The sequence below is a fragment of the Triticum urartu genome, chromosome 6A, assembly GCF_056163025.1.
Source record: "Triticum urartu cultivar PI428250 chromosome 6A, HENAU_Tu73, whole genome shotgun sequence".
Lineage (NCBI taxonomy): Eukaryota > Viridiplantae > Streptophyta > Magnoliopsida > Poales > Poaceae > Triticum > Triticum urartu.
Window position 1 is genome coordinate 17,453,280 of NC_141878.1, and position 24,302 is coordinate 17,477,581.

Sequence of the window (24,302 nt, forward strand, 5' to 3'; positions counted from 1 at the left end):
ACATGCAAGTCTCGAATATTTGCAACTACAACGTCATCCATCTAAACAATGGTATACGCAAGAAGAGCTATCACTATGAGTGAGAGCGGAACTATGCAGTACATGAGGCGGTGGTTATGAGTCCTGTCTCGCGCTAGCGTGAATCTCAAGTAACTAGCTTCAGCTTCTTGTCTGGTTTTGAAGCCTTTATGACTGGCGCCCGAGACCCCATTCACTTGCGCCTGACACTCAGGCCACTCGTTGTACACCCCCAGAACCTTCCCTTTGTACACGACATAGCACTGCCATCTTGCCATCAAGAAACTAGGTACCTGTTAGAGATGCAACTTCATCAAGAGGATGTACCATCATATGCAACAAAATATACTAGAGCAACACGAAAAAGAAAGGGTTAGCAACTAGATGCAACATACTGTACGCAAACTAATTAACTAGAGGTACGTAGGTCATCGTACCCAAACTAACAAAGTAGTGTTACGCAAGTTCGGCAGGGACCATGGACATCACAAAGTTTCATCACTACAGAAAGTATACAAGTTCAACCGACACATATCATCATCATCGGCATTGTAAATCACTAGAAGTTCCATCCTTCCATATCATCGAGGATGGACCCTAGCTTCTTGAACGGCGTGAGGTCCTGACGTTGCATGCCTATGCGAGTTCGGATGTCAGCTCGCGATATAGGGTCGTAGTGGAACATCCCCTTCTCATCGACGACTTCTTTCATGATGATCGTTGCAATGTCCCTTTGGATGCGAAAGAAGTCATCTCTAAGTTTATAATCCGCTTCTCCATGAGATTCTACCCACTTGCGGATATGATCATCGTTTCTGGTTGTCATACGAAGCTTTTGGTGATCTGTGTTGAACTCAATCATGAGATGGAGGATGTAGAATTCATCTTTATTGCTTGGTTTTGGGACATGGATGCAGCAGAAGTTAGTTTTATGCGCGAAACACATCTTCTTATTCCTTTGTTTTCTGATCTGCATGTGGCATCATCTAGAATATTCATTATGTGGGTGTAGTCCTTCTTCTCGTAGTCTCTGGAAGGGTTGAAATACACAGCGTAGGAGACTCGCGGGTAAAGAACGATAAGGACGGCGCACCCGTTGCTGCGGGAAAAAGACACCTCAAATTATTCTCCATATGAGCGAGAAGGAATGATTGAAATGTACGAAAGGGTTGTCCGGAACTGACTTACTTTGAATGATAAGGAAGGAGGACAATTTCCTGGTCCTTATTCTGTACCATGAAGTTTTGGAGGTAGTCCCTAGAAGTTTCACGCTCAAAGTCGCCGAGACTCAAGAAAGACTCGTGCATGTAGTACGGATCCACCACACATATTTGCGAGACTTCTTCTCTCTTCATGACGGAGCTCATATGTAGCGCAAAAAAGCGGACGATTGTAAAATTGAGTCGCCTTGTCAGAAACATGTCAAAGATCTGGTCAAACCGTAGGAAGAACACCTCTGCGGGCCGTGTGTTGACGTAGCACTTCCCCTCAGGCACACGAGCCGCGTATGTCGGATATCCTGGATCCTTCGAGGCTAGTAGGCTTTTCTCAGTCGACAGCACATGGTCGTGCAGTCTCCTGAGATCCCCTGATAGTGCCTCCAGTGGTTTTGACGGTAGCATCGGCTCGCCCGTGAGATGGAACATGGCCGCACCTTTCACGGGTACACGCTCTTCAGAATCCATCGTCTGGCTGCTATGTGCTCTGGCTTGTTTGGAGGCAACTATCTTCCCCGATCTCTTCCTCTCCTTTTTCTTGGGCACACCTTCCAAATCCTTCCTTAACCCCTGCCCCAATGTTCCCGGGCTAAGCATTGTACGACCCCCGGCTAGTTGAGCCTGTGTTGAGGCGGCATCTTCAGGCGTGTCCTGCGATGATTTCATGAAGAGAGACTTTTTGCAATCCCTGCTACGACCTTCCTGCCCGACAGTTCATCCATATCCTCATTAGCATGCTCATAGCCCGATTCGTCATATGATTGACTCATCATATCTAAGTCACACTCATACAAGTTTGTATTGAGGAAACCCATTGGGTTGACCTCCGTCTCATCATCCATTCTCTGTTCTACAGGACCGATTACATCAGCCAGTACTATTGCACCCCCTTCATCACGTCGTCCGCCGCTCTCACCCGGTAGTACATGAGTTGATAATTGCGTAGGCGAGGTGGTGGTCTCCGCACATGCTTGTTGATGTGTGGTTATTGGTGTGCTCCCGGCCGGCTCCAGACGAATAAGATTCTTCGGTCATAGTAGCGCCCAACCCTTGCAGCTTCCAATCTTCGGCCATGGAAAAAATTGTGGCCTTATTAGTTTTAATTTCTTTCTGGAAACAACCTCTTACAGAAATGTAAGGAAAGGCTGCGTACTATAGACCCAAAGTGGTCGAACCCTTCCCCGGACCCTGCGCAAGCGGGAGCTACATGCACCGGGCTGCCCTTTTTTATTAGTTTTAATTTCTTTCAGCTTCAACATTCTAAATTCCATGAATTGTTTTCAGCAGTAGAGTGTATGATACTTTTGTGATCTTGTGACAGATGTGGAAGGAGCACCTTCAAGGTCGCGTGAGTCTGAGCCTTCATCTTCTGGCCAAGGAAACAAGCCATCAGATGGTTTGGCACAAGATTCGACTCTACCCAGCAAACTTCCTTCTGCGCCTGAATATGCGAATTCTTCTCAAAGACCTGGCAGTCCTACACCATTAACATCCGAGCGTGTTGCTGCGAACTCAGCTGCGAGTGCTGCTCCAGGCTTATCACCAAGTTCTTCGATGGGATCTCTTAGCTCAGACAAATCAAGTTTGAACCCAAACGCTAAGGTCAGGATGTAATGTAGATATGTGTATCATATCTGGCCATGTTTTGTCGCCTGTGCCAAGTGCACTGACTATTGGTTTTCCGTACCAGGAATTCAATTTGAACCCTAATGCTAAGAGTTTCACTCCCTTGACTTCTCCGAGGCCACATCACCCTCCAGCGCTTGATGCAACATACTATTATCCTAATAACATGGGGGTTACTGGACATGGTTTGCCTGTTGGCATGGGGGTGAGTTTCTACTTTTGATAGTTGCCAAGTTACTTACTATTTATGTAAAATGGTTGCAATGTTTGAATTCAAATGGATGCATCTTCTAGACCTATAAAAGCTCGAAGGCCGGAGAACCAAAACCATCTCGGCCATTGAACCATGCTGATCTGATGGTCTATATCACCCCCAATGTTTAGCACCAAACTTGTTTAATGCTCTAGTTACTCACCACTGTCACTGGTTATAAAGAAGTTTAGACTTAACACCATCCTATGAAATCTGCCACACAATTAATATTCTGCCAAATATCAGCATTCAATTAATATTTTACCTAATACTCCCTCCGTCTGAAATTACTTGTCCCAGAAATGGATGTATCTAGACGTATTTTATATCTAGATACATCCATTTTTATCCATTTCCGCGACAAGTAATTCGGGACAGAGTGAATATCAACGTGCAATTAATATCTTACCAAATATCAGCGTGCAATTTATATACCTAATATCAGTGTGTATTGTGATGCGATTACTGGAGTCGTGTCACTAGTAGAAAACAGGGCTATGGTCCAGGCCGGCTCAGCCCATTAGTCCCGGTCCAGTCTAGAACCGGGACCAATGTGGGCATTGGTCCCGGTTCGTGAGCCCAGGGGGCCGGCCGGGCCACGTGGGCCATTGGTCCCGGTTCGTCTGGACCTTTTGGTCCCGGTTGGTGGGACGAACCGGGACCAATGGGCCTCGCTCCTGGCCCACCACCATTGGTCCCCGTTGGTGGATTGAACCGGGACCAAAGGCTTCCCTTTAGTCCCGGTTCATGTCATCAACCGGGACCAATGAGGTGCCTATATATACCCCCTCGCGCAAGAGCAGAGCACAGTGCTCTGTTTTTTCTGGCCGAGGGGGAGAGGGCTTTGTGGTGCTCTAGCTCACCTCCTATGCACATGAGGTGTTCGATGGAATGCCCGAGCCACACTACTTAATCTTTCTCCTCTCGAAGCTCGACCTCCAAGCTCCATTTTCCTCGAGATTTGTCTAGATTTAGCGGTCCGTCACGCCCCGTCCCCGTCTTCACCGCCGTCGATCACCCGCGCCGATCTCATCACCGACACCACCGTGGTGAGCCTCTTGTTCTTATCTTCTTTCTGAAAGGAAAAATATTCTTACTTGTATGTTTAGATAGATACTTGTATCATTTTCTTACATTTATTATTGCATCTTATATAGTGCGATGGTTTTGGTATCCGCCCCCGTCGGCCCTCGTCCTGTCTATGATTCGGATTTGGTATGTATATTATCTTTATAACTATTGGTTCATTTATTGTTTATGAAAATTATGCCGACCAACGTGACATAGATTTTATTTATCTAGGATGTATGTGAATCGGAAATGCCAACCGACCCTATTGTCGAGAGGTTAAATTTAGTTGAAGAAGAAAACAATTTGTTGAAGGAAAAAATAAAAAAAATTGAGGAGGAGAAGATGATATTGGAGTTGCATGTTGCGGATGTCGTCGATGATCACAAGATCAAGATGGATGCAATGCGCTTGAAGATTAGAAAGATTAGAAAATATGCCATTCATACCGAGGCTTGGTATCATTGTGCCGTTGGATCAATTGTTACCTTGGTTGCGATTATGATCGCATTTGTTTTCGCATTGAAATGTTTTACATAGTTTCAATGTATGGTTTAATTAATTAGATGCTCTGGAGAGCTATATGTTGTTAGATGAGAACTATGTATGCACTTTGGTTTTAATGTGATGATGAACTTCTATTAATTTGGACACTTAATTATATATAATGCACGCAGATGAACCGGCAATGGATGTACGGTGACAGACACACCCGCGAGTACATTAAGGGCGTGCATGAGTTTCTCGATGCGGCTGAGGCAAACAAGCAGAATGGTTTTATGTGTTGTCCATGCACTGAATGTGGGAATACGAGGTCTTACTCTAACCGGAAAATCCTTCACTCCCACCTGCTTTACAAGGGTTTCATGCCACACTATAATGTTTGGACGAGGCACGGAGAAATAGGGGTTATGATGGAAGACGGCGAAGAAGAAGAGTACGATGACAACTATGTGCCCCCTGAATACGGTGATGCTGCAACGGGGGGAGCTGGTGAAGATCAAGAGGAACCAGACGATGTGCCCAATGATGCTGCCACGGGTGAGGCTGCTGAAGATCAAGAGGAACCAAACGATGTGCCCGATGATGATGATCTCCGCTGGGTCATTGTCGATGCAAGGACGCAATGCATTAGTCAAAAGGATAAGCTGAAGTTCGATCGCATGTTAGAGGATCACAAAAAAGGGTTATACCCCAATTGTGAAGATGGCAACACAAAGCTCGGTACCGTACTGGAATTGCTGCAGTGGAAGGCAGAGAATGCTGTGGCTGATAAAGGATTTGAGAAGCTACTGAAAATATTGAAGAAGAAGCTTCCAAAGGATAACGAATTGCCCGACAGTACATACGCAGCAAAGAAGGTCGTATGCCCTCTAGGATTGGAGGTGGAGAAGATACATGCATGCCCTAATGACTGCATCCTCTACCGCGGTGCATACAAGGATCTGAACGCATGCCCGGTATGCGGTGCGTTGCGGTATAAGATCAGACGAGATGACCCTGGTGATGTTGACGGCGAGCCCCTCAGGAAGAGGGTTCCTGCGAAGGTGGTGTGGTATGCTCCTATAATACCACGGTTGAAACGTCTGTTCAGAAACGAAGAGCATGCCAAGTGATGCGATGGCACAGTGAGAACCGAAAGAAAGATGGGAAGTTGAGAGCACCCGCTGACGGGTCGCAGTGGAGAAAAATCGAGAGAAAGTACTAGGATGAGTTTGCAAAGGACCCAAGGAATGTATGGTTTGCTTTAAGCGCGGATGGCATTAATCCTTTCGGGGAGCAAAGCAGCAATCACAGCACCTGGCCCGTGACTCTATGTATGTATAACCTTCCTCCTTGGATGTGCATGAAGCAGAAGTTCATTATGATGCCAGTTCTCATCCAAGGCCCTAAGCAACCCGGCAACGAAATTGATGTGTACCTAAGGCCATTAGTTGAAGAACTTTTACAGCTATGGAATGGAAACGGTGTACGTACGTGGGATGAGCACAGATAGGAGGAATTTAACCTTAAGGCGTTGCTGTTCGTGACCATCAACGATTGGCCCGCTCTCAGTAACCTTTCAGGACAGACAAACAAAGGATACCACGCATGCACGCACTGTTTAGATGACACTGAAAGTATATACCTGGACAAATGCAGGAAGAATGTGTACCTGGGCCATCGTCGATTTCTTCCGACCAACCATCAATGTCGAAAGAAAGGCAAGCATTTCAAAGGCGAGGCAGATCACCGGAAGAAGCCCGCCATGCGCACCGGTGATCACGTGCTTGCTATGGTCAATGATTTATACTACGTAATCTTTGGAAAGGGTCCCGGTGGACTAGCTGTTCCGAATGACACTGAGGGACACGCACCCATGTGGAAGAAGAAATCTATATTTTGGGACCTACCCTACTGGAAAGACCTAGAGGTCCGCTCCTCAATTGACGTGATGCACGTGACGAAGAACCTTTGCGTGAACCTGCTAGGCTTCTTGGGCGTGTATGGGAAGACAAAAGATACACCTGAGGCACGAGAGGACCTGCAACGTTTGCACGAAAAATATGGCATGCCTCCGAAGCAGTATAAAGGTCCTGCCAGCTACGCTCTTACGAAAGAAGAGAAAGAAATCTTCTTTGAATGCCTGCTCAGTATGAAGGTCACGACTGGCTTCTCGTCGAATATAAAGGGAATAATAAATATGCCAGAGAAAAAGTTTCAGAACCTAAAGTCTCATGACTGCCACGTGATTATGACGCAACTGCTTCCGGTTGCATTGAGGGGGCTTCTACCGGAAAACGTCCGATTACCCATTCTGAAGCTATGTGCATTCCTCAATGCAATCTCTCAGAAGGTGATCGATCCAGAAATCGTACCAAGGCTAAGGAGTGATGTTGCACAATGTCTTGTCAGTTTCGAGCTGGTGTTCCCACCATCCTTCTTCAATATCATGACGCACGTCCTAGTTCATCTAGTCGACGAGATTGTCATCCTGGGGCCCGTATTTCTACACAATATGTTCCCCTTTGAGAGGTTCATGGGAGTCCTAAAGAAATATGTCCGTAACCGCGCTAGGCCAGAAGGAAGCATCTCCATGGGCCATCAAACAGAGGATGTTATCGGGTTTTGTGTTGACTTCATTCCTGGCCTTAACAAGATAGGTCTCCCTAAATCGCGGTATGAGGGGAGACTGACAGGAAAAGGCACTCTTGGAAGAGACTCAATAATATGTAGGGACGGATATTCTTGGTCTCAAGCACATTACACAGTTCTACAGAACTCTACCTTGGTGACCCCGTATGTCGATGAACACAAGAACAGTCTGCGCTCCAAACACCCGGAGCAGTGCGACAACTAGATTACATGTGAACACATCAGGACTTTCAACAGTTGGTTGGAAACACGTCTCAGAGGTGACAACACTGTTTGTGATGAGTTGTACTTGTTGTCCAGGGGACCATCTTTGACTGTATTGACTTACAAAGGATACGAGATAAATGGGAATACATTTTACACGATCGCCCAAGATCAAAAGAACACCAACCAAAACAGCGGTGTCCGCTTTGATGCAGCAACCGAGAGCGGAAAGGACACATATTATGGTTACATAGTGGACATATGGGAACTTGACTACGGACCTGATTTTAAGGTCCCTTTGTTTAAGTGCAAATGGGTCAATCTGTTAGGCGGCGGGGTACAGGTAGACCCACAGTACGGAATGACAACAGTGGATCTGAAAAATCTTGGGTACACTGACGAACCGTTCATCCTAGCCAATGATGTGGCACAGATTATCTATGTGAAGGACATGTCTACCAAACCGAGAAAAAGAAAAGATAAGGAAGCGAATACATCATACGATGAGCCAAAGCGCCACATAGTTCTTTCAGGAAAAAGGGACATCCTGGGAGTGGACGGCAAGACAGACATGTCTGAAGATTATGAAAAGTTTCATGAAATTCCTCCCTTCAATGTCAAGGCTGACCCAAGCATCCTGATAAACAATGAAGATTATCCATGGTTACGGCGCAATAAGCAAATGACACAAGCGAAGAAAAAGTGAAGACTTTCTCCCACAACTATTATGATGATACCATGCCAAATTTGTAACAGACGAACATGCTACCATTGTCCGTTTTATACATGCACATGCTATGTGGGTGAAATTATGATACCATGCCAACTTTCAACCTTTTCAGAGTTCATTTTGAAATGCTTTCCAATTTCAGAGTCATTTAGCTCAAATAATGAATTAATAGCAAACAGAATGAACTACAAAATTTTTATGAAAATAAAAACAATCAATTAAAATATTATGTTATGATCAAATAAAATAAAACTATAATATTCTTCAATAGCAAAAAGAATATAATTTTTGTGACCTAAAATCAAACTATAAGTATTTAATTGTAAGTATAAATAAAAAATAAATAGCAAAGAAGAAGAAAAATTCTATTTTTATAGTAAAGTTATTCATAAACTAGTGATTCACACAAATTTTATAAAATTCAAATTTAAACTATTCAAAATTTTAAAACTAATGGCACTAACAGCAAGTTTATAATTTTTGTGACCTAAAATCAAAAAGAAATCACTAAAAAACTATAAATATTTAGTTGTAAGTATAAAAAAAATAGAAAAAAAATTCTATTTTTATAGTAAAGTTATTCATAAACTAGTGATTCACACAAATTTTTAAAAATTCAAATTTAAACTATTCAAAATTTAAAACTAATGGCACTAATAGAAAGTTTATAATTTTTGTGACCTAAAAGCAAAAAGAAATCACTAAAAAACAGTAAGTATTTAGTTTTAAGTAGAAATAAAAAAATAAAAAACCAAAAAAGTGTAGAAATAAAAAAGAAAAAACCAAAAAAAATGCCACCTACTGGGCCTCCACAGCCTGAATACGACTAGAAACCCTACATGGGCCAGGATTCAGGCCCGCAGAGGCCCAATAGGACCACAGGCAGTAACAAGTTTAGGCCCGAAAGCCTGCATTAGAGAGGAGCTCGAATGGGGAGGCACAACAGCGCTTATAAACAAGTGCCGGCGCCCTTCAGCTAGCGATGTGGGACTAAACTTCAGCTAGCGATGCAGCACAAGGCCATTGGTCCCGGTTGGTGGCACCAACCGGGACTAAAGGGGGCATTGGTCACGGTTCGTGGCACCAACCGTGACCATTTCCCCCCTTTAGTCCCGGTTGGTGCCACCAACCGGGACCAATGGCCTTCGCTTCCCGCCCTTTCGGCTGCCGAAAATTGGCCTTTGGTCCCGGTTCGTCGCACCAACCGGGACTAAAGGGGGGCATTAGTCCCGGTTTGTGCCAGAACCGGGACCAATGCTCTTGCTATATATACAACACTTGTCAAAAATTTCATTCAGTTCCTCATTCTCCCCGCCGCCGATGCCGCCCTCTGCCCCGACGCCCTGCTCCTCGTCCTCGTGGCCCGCGCACGTCGTCGCAGCCCCCGTCGTCGCCCGCGCCGCCCCGTCATCGCCCGCGCCGCCCCGACGCCGCCCCCGCCGTCGCCCGCGCCGCCCCCGCCGTCGCCCGCCCCCGTCGTCGCCCGCGCCGCCGTAGCCCGAGCCCCGCGCTGCCCCGAGCCCGCCGTCCTCGTCGCCCCTACCCCGTCGCCGCCAGGCGCTGCCCCGACGCCGCCCGCCGCCCGCCCCCGCCAACGCCGTGGTCGTCGCCGACGCCATCGCCGCCGCCGCCGCTGTCGCCCTAGCCGGCCGCCCCCGTTGTGAGCCGCCGCCATCGAGGCTCTGTTTATATATGCAAAAGTTTATATATGCAAAAATTTATACATATATGCAAGTATATATGTATTTTATATATGCAAAAATTTATATATCTAGCTAGGAAGAAGGAAGAAAGGAAGAAGAAGAAAAACTTATATATGAGAAATGTATGTATTTGTATATGAGAAATGTATGTATGTATGTATAGATGTATGTATGTGGATACATGAGGGGGGTCGATATACCCCCTCTTCGATAGCATTTTTGTGCATTTTAGGTTAGTGTATATATATGTTGATGTATATATGTTAGTGCATTTTATGTTTGTTGCATTTTAGGTTAGTGCATTTTATGTTAGTAGAGAGGAAAAAGTAAAATAAGGAAAAGGAAAATAAGTAGAGAAAGAAGGAGAAGAAGAAGGAGAAGACGAGGAGAGGAAGAAAAGGAAGAGGAGAAGAAGAAAGGAATAGAGGAGAAGAAGAAAAAATAGAAAAAAAATTCTATTTTTTCTTCTTCTCCTCTATTCCTTTCTTCTTCTCCTCTTTTTTTTCTTCTTTTTTTTCTTCGATCTTCTCCCCGTCCCGATAGGAAAGTTTTATATAGAAAGTTACAGTTTTAGAAAAGTTTTATATATGCAAAAATTACAATTTTAGAAAAAGAAGGATAGGAAAGAAGAAAATAAGAAGAGGAAAGAAAGAAGAAGAGGAGAGGAAAAGAAGAGGAGAAATAAATAAGAAGAAGAAAAAAGAAGAAAAAGAAGAGGAGAAGGAAGAAAGGAATAGTGGAGAAGAATATTTTCTATTCTTCTCCACTATTCCTTTCTTCCTTCTCCTCTTCTTTTTCTTCTTTTTTCTTCTTCTTATTTATTTCTCCTCTGCGAGGGCTCGAGGGTCGGGAACTAGGGTAGAGGGTCGAGGGTCGTTAAGGGGTCAAGGGTCGAGGGTTTCAGGGTCGAGGGTTCGAGGGTTCTATAGGTTCGAGGGTCGAGGGTTCCAGCAGGGTCGTCTAGGGGTCGAGGGTTCCGGGGTCGTCGAGGGTTCGAGGGGTCGAGGATCGCCAAGGGGTCGAGAGAGGTTTCCTATTGTCAAAGTATTGAAGAAATCCATGCCTTCATCATTAGCCGGAAGTAACCAGGGCATGTTGGTATGAAGTTCTGCAAAGTTGTTCTGGAATGGAGTCCCGGATAGAATAATCCGCCTTTTGGTACGAATGCAGCAAAGGCCTTCCAAATAGCGATATTCGGAAGGCTCTTGCTGAACTTTGTACCAAAAAGTGAATTATCCTATCTGGGACTCCGTTCCAGAACAACTTTGAAGAGCTTCGTACCATCATGCACATGTTACTTTCGCCTAATGATGAAGACATGGTTTTGTTGAATCCTTTGACACTAGGCAACCTCCCGACCCCTCGGCGATCCTCTCGAACATGAGAGGAAGAAGAGGGTCGTCTAGGGGTCGAGGGTTCCAGGGTCGTCGAGGGTTCGAGGGGTCGAGGATCGCCGAGGGGTCGAGAGAGGTTTCCTAGTGTCAAAGTATTGAAGAAATCCATGCCTTCATCATTAGCCGGAAGTAACCAGGGCATGTTGGTACGAAGTTCTGCAAAGTTGTTCTGGAATGGAGTCCCGGATAGAATAATCCGCCTTTTGGTATGAATTCAGCAAAGGCCTTCCAATTAGCGATATTCGGAAGGCTCTTTCTGAACTTTGTACCAAAAAGCGAATTATCCTATCTGGGACTCCGTTCTAGAACAACTTTGAAGAGCTTCGTACCATCATGCACATGTTACTTTCGCCTAATGATGAAGACATGGTTTTGTTGAATCCTTTGACACTAGGCAACCTCCCGACCCCTCGGTGATCCTCTCGAACATGAGAGGAAGAAGAGGAAAAAAAAGAAGAGGAAGAAGAAAAAAAAGAGGAGAAGAAAGAATAGAGGAGTTCTTCTCCTCTTTTTTTTCTTCTTCTTCCTCTTTTTTTTATCGGGAACGAGGGTCGTCGAGGGACATAGATGTAGTGTCGTCGTTGTCGATATATACCCCCTCCCGATAGCTTACTATGATTAGGTAGCTAGTTCTACGTTTGGCACTAATATATCCATCTGTCATGTTTGAATAATAATTGCCATGTTGTAAATATTTGTAGAAACTATGGACACCGCCCTAGACGAAGCAACAAAAGAAGCGTTGTTGAGGGACATAATCGCAGAAGGAAGTGATGCCATCTCGTTGTTTCTCAACGAAACCGATGGTCTGGAAGGAGAGGGTGAACAAGATGGCTATGGTGACCTAATGCCGGTGCAAGAAGAAGAACATGAGGACGGCTCCGGTGACCCAATGCCGGTGCAAGAAGGAGACCGTGATGACGGCTCCGGTGACCGAACCGAGTCTGCCAGGTATATATATTAGTTAAGCCTATGCTGACTAGCTGATTGATGCATTCATTGTTTTGGTATGTACACATATTAATTAAGTCTTTGTTCTTTTTTCTAGCCCTCTGGATCGAGCACAACTTCGGTAAAGAGACGAGGCCCAAAGAAAAAGTTGAGCTCGGATGAAAAGTTTGAGATCATAGCAATCGCGCCCGACGGCCAACCTATTGAACCCCTCCGGACAAAGAGCGCATTTGTTGCTCAGTGCGGGGTTCTGGTTAGGGACAAGATCCCGATAAGCATCCAGCAATGGTTTAAGCCGGCTACAGAAGACCCTGAGGTGTCTTATGTCAATGATATGCAGAAAAATGATCTTTGGACTGAGCTGAAGTCAAATTTCACCCTACCGCCTGAGGATAATCTAGAGAACCCAGTTAAAGAGAAATTAATCAAGTCTTTTGCTCTGAAGAGGATGGCAGAACTATTCAGGAGGTGGAAGAAAGAGCTGAATAAGTTTGTCGAAAATAATGAGACACCAGAATTCAAGGGCAGATATGAGAAGATCAGAGATCACTGGCCCGCATTTGTGGCCCACAAGACATCAGAAAAGAGTAAGAAGATGTCGGCGACAAACAAGCAAAATGCTGTGAAGAAGAAGCTTCACCATCGCACGGGGTCAGGTGGCTACCTCGTAGCCCGGCCTAAGTGGTCCAAGACTGAGAATGATCTGGTTCATAAAGGGATCGAACCAGAGACAATTAACTGGCCAGACCGTTGCCGGACTTGGTTCTTCGGGGCTGGCGGAACCCTGGACCCTGTAACAGGGAAGTGCATTTGGACGAACGATCAAATGGACATACCAGTCAGTAAGCTTAAGCAGTATATCAAAGCAGCGCACGAAGGGACATTCTTTCCAGACAGAGAGAACGACGAGCTCACAATGGCCCTCGGGAATCCTGAGCACCCTGGACGGACATGAGGCACGCCAGGCTCCATTCCGTGGAAGGTTGGGTTTCCGGACGCAGGCGGTTACAAATCCCATGAGAGGAGGAAAAAAGTGCAGCAGACCCAAATACAGGCGCTGCAAGCAAGGGTAGACGCGATAGAGGAACGAGAAGCAAATCGCAGCAAACGTACTGCCGAAGCCTCCCCCGAAGCTACCCCACCATCTCAGCGCAGAAGCAGCGTGGCTTCCACCGAGCTGCTTCAGCCGGAGCATGCCTTGACGGCTCCTGCCAGCTATCCCGTGGATGCTATAACGGAGTCTCAAAATTGCCACCTTATGACGCAATGGATGAATTTGGAGGTCAAGGCGGCTGTTGGCTCTGTTTATCCTACTGAACCCGGCGCAACTTTTCACTGCCGGCCGATTCCAGAAGGATATGCTAGGGTGATGGTGGATGAGATAACGGAGGGATTTGAGGACCTCCAGCTTGACCACCCTACCGGTGAAGGGGACACTCGGCTGGGGTCAGCTCTGAAGACTCCATGCCTATGGCGGAAGGAGCTCATCAACCTTCCGAACTGGACGCCACCGCCTCCTCCTCCTCCTCCTCCGGCGAGTCAGGGCACTCCGCCTCCACCGCCTCCTCCTCCGGCGAGTGACGATCAGGGCCCGCGGCCGGCTCCTTCTCTGGCGCGTGGCGGCACTCCGCCTCCTTCTCCGCCTGCGCCGACGCGCCCGAGCAGCCAGCCTCCTCCTTCTCCGCCTTGTCAGCAAGGGCGGAAGAGACCTACCGCCGCTCCAGCTGCTCCGGCGCGTCGTAGTCCTTCTCCTCTGCCTCTTAAGCAAGTAAAGAAGACAACCGCTCCGTCTGCTCGGTCGGCGTCTAGCAGTACAACCAGAGGCGGGAGGACATACAGATTCGGTCCTTCTCTGAAGACTCCTGAGAAGTTACCATATGAGAGGACCCTGGAGGAGAACGCCGAGATCGCGCGAGAAGAAGTGAGGAACTTCTTTGAAGGGGTGAAAGCAAAGAAACATCCACCTCCGGAGGAGAAGGTAGATCGGGTGAAAGTGAAGCGCACTCTGGCTGCCCTGACAAAACCACCGAAGTCTGATCCGCCGAAAGGAAACTATGACCGCATTATTGGAAAGGAATTTGCCGAAGCGGAGCGGTCGGGAAGTACTGTCAGTGATCAAAGGCTGAAAGAACGACGAGCTGGGAAACAAATTGCCCAGCTCGGCGAACAAGCGAAGCAATCGTGCCCCCCGCTCAAGGTGCCTAGCCACAACGTCGCTAATGATCCCAGGATGGTGCCCGGTTATAGCAATCTTGCAGATTACCTGCCCGACGAAGTACATTATGAACCCATGGACGTGCAGATACAAAGATACGAGTACGGGAAGCCTCTCGTCAAAGATGAAAGATCTCTATCAACGATGATGCGAAGATTGCATGATTGGTACTTGAAAATCTGCAGAGACTCTGGGGGAGGAGTACTTTGTATGTGAAAGTTAAAAAGAAGCATGACCTCGTTGGAATTGATCTGTTGCCTGTTCCATTTGAGGAGTTCTATCAGTTTTTCAATCAATTGGCCCTCGATAAAACAACGGTCGCCTGCTACTATCTGTAAGTAGTACTACTTCTGTCATTAAGTTTCTCTATATAGCTTAGCTCTTTCATTGCATGTATTTATAATCATCCTCACTATATTATGCAGATTGAAGATCGCCGAATTGAAGAAAAGACAAGTCGGTGATATTGGGTTCATTAACACATATCTCATAGATGCAACTCAGGTTAAACTTCATGCCGCAGCTACCGAGGCCAACTTGCTACGATCGTTCGTAATAAATCAAAACAAAGATATAATACTCTTTCCTTACAACTTCAGGTGAGTGTTACTGTCTTGTGCGTATTCGGTTTCCCTTATATATTAGTCAAGGTTATAGTAATGTAATTGATGAGTTATGCATGTGTGTGCAGTTTCCACTATATTCTCCTAGAGATTAAGCTTGAGCAGGGACTAGTAACCGTCTTAGACTCAAAACGAAAAGATCCCCAGGACTATGCAGACATGACTCAAATACTCCAGAAGTAAGTTAAATCGATCATTATCCACCATATCAGCAACTTTGTTCATTTCCTGATATCAAGTAATTGTTTTCTTTGTCCGGCAGGGTTTGGAGAAAATTCACCAAAACAGTTCCGGGACTGCCGAAGGAGCTGGAATTTAGACACCCGAAAGTAAGTACTATAGTAGCATGTTCCGCGCATCTCCTAGTGATTCAAGCGCTAGTTTCATCAATACCATTTAGCATTCTTGCTTATCAGTTTGATTGACCTCTATTTCTTGTAAAGTGGTTGTGGCAGGAACAAGGGAATGATTTCTGTGGATACTACATCTGCGAGTCCATCCACCACACGACCTGTGAGCGGGGCGGGTACTCTAACGAACAATATGAAGTACGTAAATAACAACATTCACAATTTTATTTTATTACCATCATTTGTGTTGAGTTTCATTCATTTATATATATATATGTATTGACCCCCTTCTTCAAATTAGATGTTTCGGAAGCGGGATGAACTCCTAGCACCAGCTCGCATGCGAGTAATTCAAGAGGAATTGGCGGCATTCTTTCTTGACCACGTGATCCCTGAAGACGGAGAATTCTATGTGGACCCTGAGTCCGTATGATTATATTTGTAAGAGATAATTATTGTATATATGTAGCCGGTAGTGTCAGATAGATATACGAGAACTTGTTGTTCGACCAATCTCTCGGAGAAGGAGAGATGGTCGATATCACTTCTCTCTGTATGCATATATGTTCATGACGATCTTCTGTTTCCTTCGTTTGCTTACTAGCTAGCCAGCGTGTCTAGTCCTCTCTATACGTATGTATAGTACGTAGCGTCGACCAAGCACGGACATAAGAGAGGACACTTCTCTCTATTAATTATAGCTAGCTAACACAATATATGAAACACCTAAATTAACCCCCCAAAACCCCCAACCACCCCCCCTTTCAAAAAAAAAACCCCCAGCCACAGAAATGCTGACGCGTGGATGCCTATTGATCCTGGTTGGTGCCACCAACCGGGACCAAAGGGTCTCCTGACTGGGCTCTGCGCACTGCCCACATGGAGGCCCATCAGTCCCGGTTCTGGATTGAACCGGGACTAAAGGGTCGGGGCATTAGTACCGACACTTTAGTCCCGGTTCAGGAACCGGGACTAAAGGCCCTTACGAATCGGGACTATAGGCCCTTTTTCTACCAGTGTATAGTTGTCTCAGTTATGAACATATTTGTTGGTTTTTACCCCCCAAAAATTGTGAATGGTTGCAGTGAAAAGTTTGCAGGCTAATCAGCCAAACAGTTAATCTGGCACCAAAGCTTATCAGTAGATTTTATTGATAAGCTTTTCTTAATTGCTGTGGCCCTTCACTATTTTTCAAGGTCTTAAAATGCAGTAGTCCATGCTTTCCAAGGCGCACATAGGCTGAATATCTAGGTTATGTTTCCAAGTGTGCTTTCAGTTGAACCAATATGCAGTATATATTGTAAAATGATGCGATTACATTTTATCTATTAATTATGTGGCGGTTCTTGAACATTGTACATTCTATTTTGTGTCCCCTTGTAAAAAGGCTGTACTAACTTCTGATGCATCGGCAGTGATTGCTGTAACTCACTATGATAATTATATTGCAGTTCCCACAGGCGTATGGTGGACAGCCTGTTGTTTACAATGCTCAGCCTGGATCTTCTCCCCAGGGTTACATGCATCCTTCTGGGCAACAGGTGAGACAGCTTACGTGAAATGAACTTCACTATGCATTCTTAGTTTCTTTACAGCCTCCCATGTATCATGTTTTGGCTTATCGTTGACATGCTGTTATGCTTATAGTTTTCTAATGATCCTATCTAAGACCTAGGCTGGGTTCTCTTGGTTTATATAGTTATTACTTATGTTGATGTTACACATTGGTGTTTATTAATTGTCTTATGTTTGGACCATGAGTTTGCCATTCCATGCTGTTATATACTAGTAGTCATTCATTTCCCCCTCAGGTCTAATGCCTGGACGCTGAATTACTGACTAATTGCATATAAGCTGATGCCCCGAGATTACTGATGCTCTTTGCTACCATCGTGCTAACTAACTTTATTTTCTTATCTGCAGTATGGGCAGCAAATGATGATGGGACAGACCCGCCCTGTCTATTATTATGCACCTGGAAGCCTCTTTTGAAGTGAAATGTTGTACACCCCAGCTCTGTTAAGTTGGAGATGCAAACTGCCCGTTCTAAACTTCTAATCATGTCTTCTTAATCTGTTTTGCAGGAGATGCAGCAGCAGCAATACAGAGGAAGGAACTTCTAGGTAGATTGATTTTGTTACGCTGCAATGTGGAACTCTGCAGTGAAATCCCCATTGGCGGGGGATGCTAACCAGGCCGATGCGCCGCCATGCGTGAAAAGAACTGGCGATGGCCTCTGACTTCAACCGTGTGTGTTTTGTCGCCAGGACGAAGATCACCGCTGTTGCTTCTGCGGCAGTGTTCGAGTCTGAAGCGGGCTAACTTGGATTTATTGTTCTTATTTATACCGTAGACGCGATGTTGTAAATTAAAAATGCCAGGTCATCTATTTCGTGTGCCCCTGGGATCATGATATTCTCAAGTGTGTGGGTGGGTCCTTTCTTTTTTGTAATACTTGGTGTTTGATGTCTACATCTTGCTGATTTATTTAAGACTTGTTTGGGAATCCAAAAACTGAGGAGTATAGTTTAAAAAAAAACTGAGGAGTACCACTGGCTGTCAGATTTTGTGGTGCTATTGAATTCTAGTATGTGAAATGTTGCGTGAATTTGGATTCCAAGAAGTTGTGGGAATCAGTCATATTTGGAACGCCTTGTACTGTGTGAAAATCTTGTTGCTTCCGGTCCAAGGAGCATCGGATGAAAGATACTGTGTTCTACTCCCTCTGTCCTGTAAAAAAACATATTACATTATGGGACGAAGGGGGTGATCCTGTGTTCTACTCCCTCTGTCCGTTTTTGACACTGGTATAGTATAAAAAACACCATTATATTATGGAATGGAGTTGTGTACAATTTCACGGCAATATGGCATCGGGAAACTCTAAAATATCAGGGTTCGGTAACGGGGAACTCTATAAATTATCAGGGCTCGGTAATGTTTCAAGGAGCATCGGATTCTTTTCTAGAAAAACATGCATGTCATTACGTCATGGAATTTTACATGCACGTGAAACCTTGAGCATCTTAGATTTCCAAATTTGTTCTTTTCAACTCTGCACTTTTTTTACTTATCTCCTTTCTATCAGCTTTCACACCTGAAGAGGCCGGCTCTTCTGGATGCTACACTTTTAGTTTTAACCTCGCTCCCATCCTACGTTGTCCCGTGGGTAGCAGGTTCCATGCCCTAAGGGCATCTCCAATGTTATCTCCCACGGGATCAAACTCAATGAAATTAAAATTTAGGTCCATCACTTTTCTTATCAGAGCAACTCTTTCCTGACCGTTCGATCAACCCCGCTAGAAAGTCCTTGTCGGGTAAACACAACACGTTCACACTTGCAGGTAGGTGGCAGGGTGCTCCCCGCGTGTGACCATCTTCTCCATAAGCATGTCCTTTTTTCTCTCCTCACGCGTAATCTGTCCAAGGGATTTCTCTTTCTGGCCGGTTGACAGGTTGGTGACACAGCTTATCAATAGCACGACACGTCATCCAACGCGGTGCACACGCATAAATGCATACTCTCACTTGGAGCCTGTTCCTTTGATACGCTAGGATTCAAAAAAGGAAAGAAAGGGAAAAACCTTCACGAATGTATCATATTTGAACATCAAATTTTCATCCAAAATTTGTCTCCATGCAAAATACTACTCCAGCGCACACGCTAGCCAACTATAGTAGTATATTTTGTTGAACAGATCATGGAAACTACACAAAAGTGTTGGAGTTAATAGATATACCGTGTATGTGTAAGTTTTGACCGACCGATCCAATGAAACTTAATCGCTTTACGAGGTCTGCCTATATATACACAGTTAGAGTTCAGTTAATCTTCACATGAGTATGATGAAAGGAGTGGGCATGCCTATAATATGTGTAGTTTTCTATAGGAAGAAAATTAAACAAAAGGTAAAACAAAATCAAATAATAGTTTTCTAAGTAAGAATGAATTAGTGGCATTGGTATTATCCTTTAAGAAGAAGGAAAATAATAATAAAAAAATTACACAAAATCTACACAAAAATTGCACCTTTTATAATATAAACAAGCCTATACTAGTGAAATTTTCATAAAAACAAATTTTCCTAAAAGGAATGAATTAGTAGCATTGGTATTACCCATAAAGAAGAAATGAAATAAAAACTTAAATACATTAAAATAAGTAAATTTTCTAAGAAAGATGAATTAGTGACATTTGTATAATGGTATTACCCTTTAAGGAGAAAGATAAAAAACAAATAATGACAAAATTTACACACAATTTGCGCAGAATAAGCATACAATTCCGGAATTTTCACAAAAAAGAATTTTACTAAAAAGAAATGAATTAGTGGCATTGGTATTACCATTAAGGAAGAAAGAAATTGAAATAAAAACTAAAGCAAATCAAAATACTGAAGTTTCTACTCCCTCCGTTCCTAAATTTTAGTCCTTTTAGAGATTCCAATATGGACTACATGCAGAGCAAAGAGTGAATCTACACTCAAAAATATGTGTATATACATCCATATGTAGTCCCTAGGGAATTCTCTAAAAGACCTATATTTAGAAATAGAGGGAGTAAGAAAGAATGAATTACTGACATTGATATTATGCTTTAAGAAGAAAGAAATGTAAAAATAAAACAAATAATAACAAAATTTACAAAGAAAATATGCTTTCCTTAAATATGCAAAAATAAGTATATTATAGTGGATTTTTTTTACCAAAAAGAAGTTTCTTAAGAAGGAATGAATTAGTATTGGCATTACCCTTAAAGAAGAAGAAAAAGAAATAAAACTAAGACAAAATAAAAATAAGAAGCTGTCTAAGAAAGAATAAATTTGTGGCATTGGTATTTCCCTTTAAGAACAAAGATAAATTAAATAAAACAAGTAATGATAAAATTTACATAGAAACTATGTTTTTTATAATATGCAAGAATAAGCTATACATTAGTAGAATTTTCACAAAAAGAAGTCCTAAGAAAGAATGAATTAGTGACATTGGTATTACTCTTCAAGAAGAAAGGAAATGAAACAAAAACTTAAACCAATCAAAATAATGAAGTTTTGTAAAAAAGAATGAATTAGTGACATTGATATTACCCTTTAAGAATAAAGAAAAATGAAATAAAATAATGAAAATATTTGCACACAGTTTACACAAAAAATGTGCTTTTCTATATTATACAAGAATATATAATAGTGGATTTTTCGTGAATGAATTATGGGCACCGGTATTACGCTTCAAGAGAAAAAATCCTTGCACACGGTTTTGCATTGAAATTGTACCTTTTCTAAGATGCAAAGAACAAGTATATAATATTAAATATTCATTCACACACACCCAACATCCCAAAAATACCAAGATAGAAAAAGACCACCGAATGGAAAAGAAAACATAAACGAAAGAAAAACTAATACAAATAGAAAAAATAGGCAATGAGTAACGGATTTCAAGCACAATAGAGAAATCTTCAGCCCCGGAAGCCCTGAAAATTGACAAAAGGAAAAAAATAGCACAAATCTTGACAAAAGAATCAACGGTTAAAAAATTGACTCGCCCAACTTTAAATTTCAGGCAACTTACATAGTATTCTTCTAAGATGTGCACAATATAGCAAATAGAAACTACTGATTGAGTCCACAATGTTTTAGACTCCTAATTTTATTTCATATTACATTTTTTGTAAAAGAGTAAAGTAATAAAAAGTAAAAAATAGCAATATGTTTTTGGTCTTTTTCGGCTCTCATTACATGAAATACTTATACAACTCCAAAAATCAAAACTGTACCTGCAAGCCACATAAATAATGTAAAACAGCTCAGCGCTGCTGGGAACTTGGAGAGATTGCCATTAGTGCAACAACGAGCAGCTCCAGGTCCATCTCAGCGACGATTGCATGCCAGCGATGGGATCGTGTAAACAATTTTTTCCCTCGGCCTTTTCCGACACCACACCCATTATTTCAATATATCATACTGCACTCTGAAACCCATATGTTAATGCTTACAACAAAGGCACAATATCTATGCATACAACAATAGTGATTGCAATCTGACAAGTAGGTAATCAAGCATACATCCAACATAGGTTGCAGTCTTATATAGCATGATCCCGATTAAACTTGTTTTTGCGCAAGTGCCGGGACAAGAATGAGATTTTCCTTGCGACCTACTGTGACGCCGAAGGACTCTTCCATATTGATTTTTACTGTCCCTGCAGGTAGGTCCCAATTGAAGTGGTACATGAGGTTTGCCAACATTATCTCAACAGTCGCCATTCCAAAGTTCATACCTGGGCACACCCTTCGTCCAGTCCCAAAAGGCAAATAATGAAAATTGCTTCCCTTGAAGTCATGAATCATGGTGCTTCCAACATTTTCCATGAAGCGCTCGGGCATGAACTCCTCTGCGCTCTCCCAGTAGGCAGGGTCCCTTGCTAGAGCCCATCCATTGATGATCACACGGGTACCAGACGGTATGGTGTATCCCTCTATGTCGCAGTCGGCCGTGGAGAGGTGGGGCAGGAAGAGCGGCACAGGGCTGTGTAGCCGGAGCGTCTCTTTGATAACACCCTTGAGGTAGATCATGCCACTCAGATCCTCTTCTGTAACCATTTCCTTCCCCTCTGCTACGCTCCTCACTTCAGCTTGGAGCTTGGTCATCACCTCCGGATTTTGGATTAGCTCAGCCATTGCACAATCCAGCACTATGAATGATGTGTCCGTCCCACCTATGAACATGTCCTGCGAAAATAGAGACCGCCATTTTTACATGTCAATATATTAGTTATGTTTAATTTTATATGTATCTAAATATGGGGTTATTTATAAGTATGATATGCATACCACCAACACGGCTTTGACGTTTTCTCTCGTGAGGTCGTACTCTTGTTGAATGGAGAGCAATACATCGATGAAATCTGTCTCTCCGTCTTGCTTGATTTCATGGTCCAACATCGTGTTCTTGGCGTGGTCGTTGATGATCTCATCAAGCAAGTCATCCCATTTCTTCTTCACTCTCTCCGCCCTAGCACACACCATCCTCCTTACCACGTCCAGCCTTGCCAACTTGGGGAAGTAGTCCTCCAGGTTGAACCCACCTATGAGCATCGAGCTAGTCTCTACCAGCTCGCGGAACAACTCGTTCCGACCGCCGCCTCTGAAGGACTTGCCCGACACAGCATGGCAAACAATATCAGTGGTGAACGAGCTAAGCAGCTTACTAAGGTCCACTGCATCGCTCCTGGCGGTTGCCTCGCGGATCCTCGCCAGAGTGTGTTGTACCTGTCGATCATTTTGCCATGGATGAGTGGATGATCAATAGGGATCATCGTATACCATGAATTACAAATTTTCACACGGAAAGACAAAGTCAACACTACTTGGAGCTCAGTAACCACCACAAGGTTTGTTACTAGTAGCCTCTCTAGTCGACAATATATCAACCCTGGCTGGAATCAAACTTCTTCTCTATATTTGACGATTAATATATTCAAAACTTGTTACTAGTTTGTGTTGAAAATAAATACTTTCACGATATAATTTTTTTATGTCCACATTAATAGAAAAATCGTGTTCTTAGTGACATATTGCAGAAACTAGTACTCAGAAACCAATTACCTCTTTTTCACGGGCGAGACGGTAGGAGCCAACTTTCTTCGAACCAAGAAGATGTGTTGCGACAATCTTTCTAATCTGGCGCCAGTGATCCCCATATGGGGAGAAGGCCATATCAGTTGATCCATAGAAGAGGACGTCAGTCACAGCGGACTGCACCCGGGACGCACACACATGGTCGTGCGTGCGGAGAACTGCCATGGCTGCACGAGCGGACGACACAACGAGGCTGGGGACGGCGCCAAGGCGTAGAAGCATGACATCCGGGCCATGCTTCTCAGCGAGACTGCGGAGGGAAATGTGGGGCAGTGAACCGACGAGGTGGAGGTGGCCGATGAGAGGGAGCTTGTAGGGAGGCGATGGGAGTCTATCGAGCAGCTTGTCTGCTCTCCTTGTGGTTGTCGTGGATGTGGCAAGCCGAACGATGAGGAGGAGGAGGATAAGAGGGCATACGATGAGCACAAGGACTTGGGGCTCATGGAGGCTGTGAAGAACTTGAGCCATGGCTAACTAGCTTGTTCAATGTATTGAGCAAACTTTCTAGTGCGATGGTTGGTGTTCTATTTTCCTCGTAATTTATAGCCCAAAGTATCATTTTTGTTGTCCTCTGTGATGATTTCTCTAGTGGAAACGGTTTGGAGTTTCTTTAACACAATACAATTAAAGTCGCTCACATACAGGAGCATACACTTATTTTTATGAATGCACACCCACACACCCTTTTCCTATGAGGGTCTCCGAGAGATTGAGCTGACATAGCATCTTGAAATAGACGAAGTCACCACAGGTGCCTCGTAGTCGACGGAAACATCTCCTTCTACTGAAGGAACATTGCAAAAAAGTCTGAAATAAATCTAGAAAAATGTGAGCACCAACGCAAGTCTTGGACTCGAACTCTGAAAAATGTGAGCACCAACGGTTTGGAGTTTCTTTAACACAATACAATTAAAGTCGCTCACATACAGGAGCATACACTTATTTTTATGAATGCACACCCACACATCCTTTTCCTATGAGGGTCTCCGAGAGATTGAGCTGACATAGCATCTTGAAATAGACGAAGTCACCACAGGTGCCTCGTAGTCGACGGAAACATCTCCTTCTACTGAAGGAACATTGCAAAAAAGTCTGAAATAAATCTAGAAAAATGTGAGCACCAACGCAAGTCTTGGACTCGAACTCTGATGGGTTGGGAATAACACTGTCCTCCTA

General features: G+C 43.9%; 2 protein-coding genes across 2 annotated transcripts in view; one reads left to right on the forward strand and one right to left on the reverse strand.

Moving 5' to 3' along the window:
- LOC125527292 (uncharacterized) overlaps nucleotides 1–17,479 on the forward strand; it is a 30,652-nt gene extending 13,173 nt beyond the window's left edge. Inside the window, exons 2-5 of the mRNA XM_087529529.1 lie at nucleotides 2,557–2,837; nucleotides 2,926–3,066; nucleotides 16,939–17,028; nucleotides 17,411–17,479. Of these exons, the coding sequence (XP_087385655.1) occupies nucleotides 2,557–2,837; nucleotides 2,926–3,066; nucleotides 16,939–17,028; nucleotides 17,411–17,479 (581 nt within the window). The remainder of the gene's footprint in view (nucleotides 1–2,556; nucleotides 2,838–2,925; nucleotides 3,067–16,938; nucleotides 17,029–17,410) is intronic.
- Nucleotides 17,480–21,590: 4,111 nt separating this feature from the next.
- Nucleotides 21,591–23,594, reverse strand: LOC125527291 (indole-2-monooxygenase-like). Its single transcript, XM_087527274.1, has 3 exons — nucleotides 23,094–23,594; nucleotides 22,320–22,757; nucleotides 21,591–22,217 (listed from the first exon to the last, which is right to left on the reverse strand). The coding sequence occupies exons 1-3, from the start codon at nucleotides 23,592–23,594 to the stop codon at nucleotides 21,591–21,593; spliced, it is 1,566 nt and encodes a 521-aa protein (XP_087383400.1).
- Nucleotides 23,595–24,302: the final 708 nt, after the last annotated feature.

Coding starts and splice junctions, on each gene's coding strand:
- LOC125527291 (XM_087527274.1), bottom strand. CDS start 23,594: ATGGCTCAAGTTCTTCACAGCCTCCATGAGCCCCAAGTCCTTGTGCTC. Junction 22,758..23,093: donor GTCTCGCCCGTGAAAAAGAG/GTAATTGGTTTC, acceptor AATGATCGACAG/GTACAACACACTCTGGCGAG. Junction 22,218..22,319: donor ACGTCAAAGCCGTGTTGGTG/GTATGCATATCA, acceptor CTATTTTCGCAG/GACATGTTCATAGGTGGGAC.